General features: G+C 39.5%; 1 protein-coding gene across 1 annotated transcript; it reads left to right on the top strand.

Moving 5' to 3' along the window:
• The first annotated feature begins 85 nt into the window (after positions 1-85).
• On the top strand, positions 86-2905 carry LOC103132979 (ATP-binding cassette sub-family E member 1-like). Its single transcript, XM_007544730.2, has 4 exons — positions 86-478; positions 2336-2477; positions 2550-2635; positions 2711-2905. The coding sequence occupies exons 2-4, from the start codon at positions 2375-2377 to the stop codon at positions 2888-2890; spliced, it is 369 nt and encodes a 122-aa protein (XP_007544792.2). The 5' UTR covers positions 86-478; positions 2336-2374; the 3' UTR covers positions 2891-2905.
• Positions 2906-3116: the final 211 nt, after the last annotated feature.

Raw genomic sequence — 3116 nt, 5'->3', positions numbered from 1 at the left:
TCGGCAAGCCAGATATAACTACCAATCACTTATTTCGACAGAAACAGCAAATAAACATTTTAAAATTGCCGCAGCTAGCAGCTCGTACCTCAAGTTTTCCCACTAAAAACTCCTCTGAAACCGCTAAAACTCAGTTTAAAACAAAACCATCACAGCGGAACTCACAATAAGCGTTAAAATATTCCTCAAAAGACACTGTGTCAACACATGAAATGGGACTTTATTAAAAAACTTAGAAAAAAAGCCTAAAAGAAATTATTGCTGCTATTTTCCTGCTCCTGCTTTGCGTCGCTTCTTATAGACGTCACAACAGGACCGCGTCGCACCAAAATGTGCGTCACTCCCGCCATCTTTCCAACCGGCTTCAAGTGAAACACGTTGCTGGGGGAAAAAAACAAGTTTTACTCCCAAATATTTGTTTCTAATCAGCTGCTATACTTAATTTTCACCGAAGGCGGGTTAGGGGAGCCGAAGAGGGGTGAGTTTTCAACCTGTCACCCAGGGTTTTGTTTGGTTTTCTCTGTCTGTTGCTGTAGAATGAGCAGCTGTCACGGTGCGGGCCTCAAGCTAACTGCTAACTGTTAGCGTCCCCTACTGACTGTATCTAGTCACTCTTTCCAGCTTTGCTTTGAGGATTTAAAATTGATTCATTATATTATCCGTTTTAATTGTCAATGAGAGCTTATTGGTTAGCAGAAACCAAATATTTCCTACTAGGTTGTAAAAACGGAAGGGTAATCTCCCGAACTCCGCTTGGTTTCCAATGAATTTAACAGTATATTCACAATTTAACAATCTACTATATGCATTAAAGCACATATATCTGTGTTTTGTCAAGCACGTGAATCAGTTGATGATTTCGGCTTATGTTTGATTTGATATTTGTAAATGGATTCTGGAGTAAATCTGCCTCAGATGCTTGTCGCCACCGCCCGTCACGTTTCATTTGGACGCAGAAAACCTGAATGCGTCGTCAGTGATTCGGAGTTAAATGTTGGTCAATCATGTCTGGTGGTTTTGAACAGTTGCAGGCCCGGTCCAACATGCAGGTGTGACGCAGACTGCAGAGCAACCACCAGACGTCAGAAAGAAACCGTTTAGTGTTTGGGTTTATCAGAACCGGACAGGTTCAGATGCTGCAGCTGAAAATCCTGATCAAGCCTAAAGATAAGATTCCTCTCTGTCAGGGTCTGAACTGAGAAGCTGGAGGTCAAATTTTGAAGGATTTGGCATCAAATAAGATGGTCGAAGCACATTAATGTGCACCGTGCTGGTTCCCATCTGTTCCTCACGGAGTTAAAGCTCTTGGAAAGGCTTAAAATTCCCCTCAATTCACAAATTTTAGCTTCTAATTTTCTCCCAGAAAAAACTAAAGTGTATTTTTATCTTTCAATAAATGTGAGCATCTGTTTCCTACCATAAAATAAATGTAAATTAGGGCTGCAAATAACGATTTTATCAATTAATCGATTATTCAGATGATTAATCAAATAAAAAAATTGGCACATAGTTTAGATTTTTCATTTAAGCTTTTCTTAAATATTATAGTATATTAGATTACACTTAAAGATGCAAATAAACAAATTATTTTTTAAAAATAAGAAAATAATGATTTATAGCCTAAATGCAATAATATATTTACAGACAAAAGTTTTTTTAATCTTAAATGCAAAATAAATAAATTGTATAGTTTTAACTTAACCACAGTTCTGATTATGTTCTTTCAGAAAATAACCTCCTTTAGTCTGTTAACTCCAGTTAATGATTAATCGATTACTAAATTAGTTAATTATTCCAATAATTGATTAATCATGATTAATCGTTTAAACCCTGCTGTAAATACAGGTCCGTCATTCATTTTTTATTTCATATAAATGCACAAAACCTGCTCATTAACTCACAGTGACAGACTTCAGTCAGAGGCCTCAGCAGAAGAGCTGTAAGAACTACAGACTGCTACAGGAGTCTTCAGCCTCTACAGCAACTCTGAGAAAATCCTAAATGAATATGAGTTATAATGTTTAATTCTGTGGGACATAAACTGTTTTACTCTTCCAGTTTTTCCTGTTTTATTGAATCAAAAATCTTTTCCATCCAGCTAGAATTCAGTTGTTTTGATTCCTTTACAACTCTTTGATTTTGTTTCCTGTTCTGTTAGTTTAGCGCTTCTTTTTTTAGCGTTGCTGAGTTAAATAGAGGAAGCCTGACTTCAGCTTCACACAGACCTGGGATCAGCTGAATGAACTCAGCGGTTCTGTTTCTGCTGCTGCAGTAAAGATTAAAGGTTTGATTCTTTTCCTTCATCTTCTCTCCTCCGTCCGCCTCCTCCTTCCAGCTCCGTAGACGCTAGCGTCCGTCGTCCCAGCCCTCCAACATGGCGGATAAGAACACCAGGATCGCCATCGTCAACCACGACAAGTGCAAGCCTAAAAAATGCCGTCAGGAGTGCAAGAAGAGCTGCCCGGTGGTCCGCATGGGTGAGTGTTTGGACTCATTGATGATGATAATGATGCGGCTGCAGGAAGCTGATGAGCTGTGTGTGTTTGCAGGTAAGCTGTGCATCGAGGTGACTCCTCAGAGTAAGATCGTCTGGATCTCAGAGTCGCTCTGCATAGGCTGCGGCATCTGCATCAAGGTAGCAGCACACAGGTTGGATTGTTTGTGTGTGTTGAGTCAGGTTTCTCTTCCTCACTTCCTGTTGTCGTCGTAGAAATGCCCGTTTGGAGCGCTGTCCATCGTCAACCTTCCCAGCAACCTGGAGAAAGAAACGACTCACAGATACTGTGCCAACTCCTTCAAACTGCACAGGTACGCAGATCCATCCAATCCCCATAAAGCTTCCTTTGAGCTCCTGGTCAGTCGGTTTTTAAAAAGCCTTTATGCCCTTTAATGGGTACAAAGGGAATGTATATACATCCACTTACACACCAATATGTTCAGTGATATACATTCAGTAAGAACAGTACATTATCGTTTCATGTTTTATATGATGATCTGCATTTAAACAGCTGGGAAAGGAGCAGGAAGAAGAGAATCTTATTTACCTATTCTTGTGTATGACTTGTGTTGTTGCCTCTGTAATTTGACATTTACCAATTTAAATACATGTTTTTTCA

This window comes from Poecilia formosa, unplaced genomic scaffold (genome assembly GCF_000485575.1).
Source record: "Poecilia formosa unplaced genomic scaffold, Poecilia_formosa-5.1.2 Scaffold1771, whole genome shotgun sequence".
Lineage (NCBI taxonomy): Eukaryota > Metazoa > Chordata > Actinopteri > Cyprinodontiformes > Poeciliidae > Poecilia > Poecilia formosa.
This window is presented reverse-complemented; position numbering and strand designations above follow the sequence as displayed.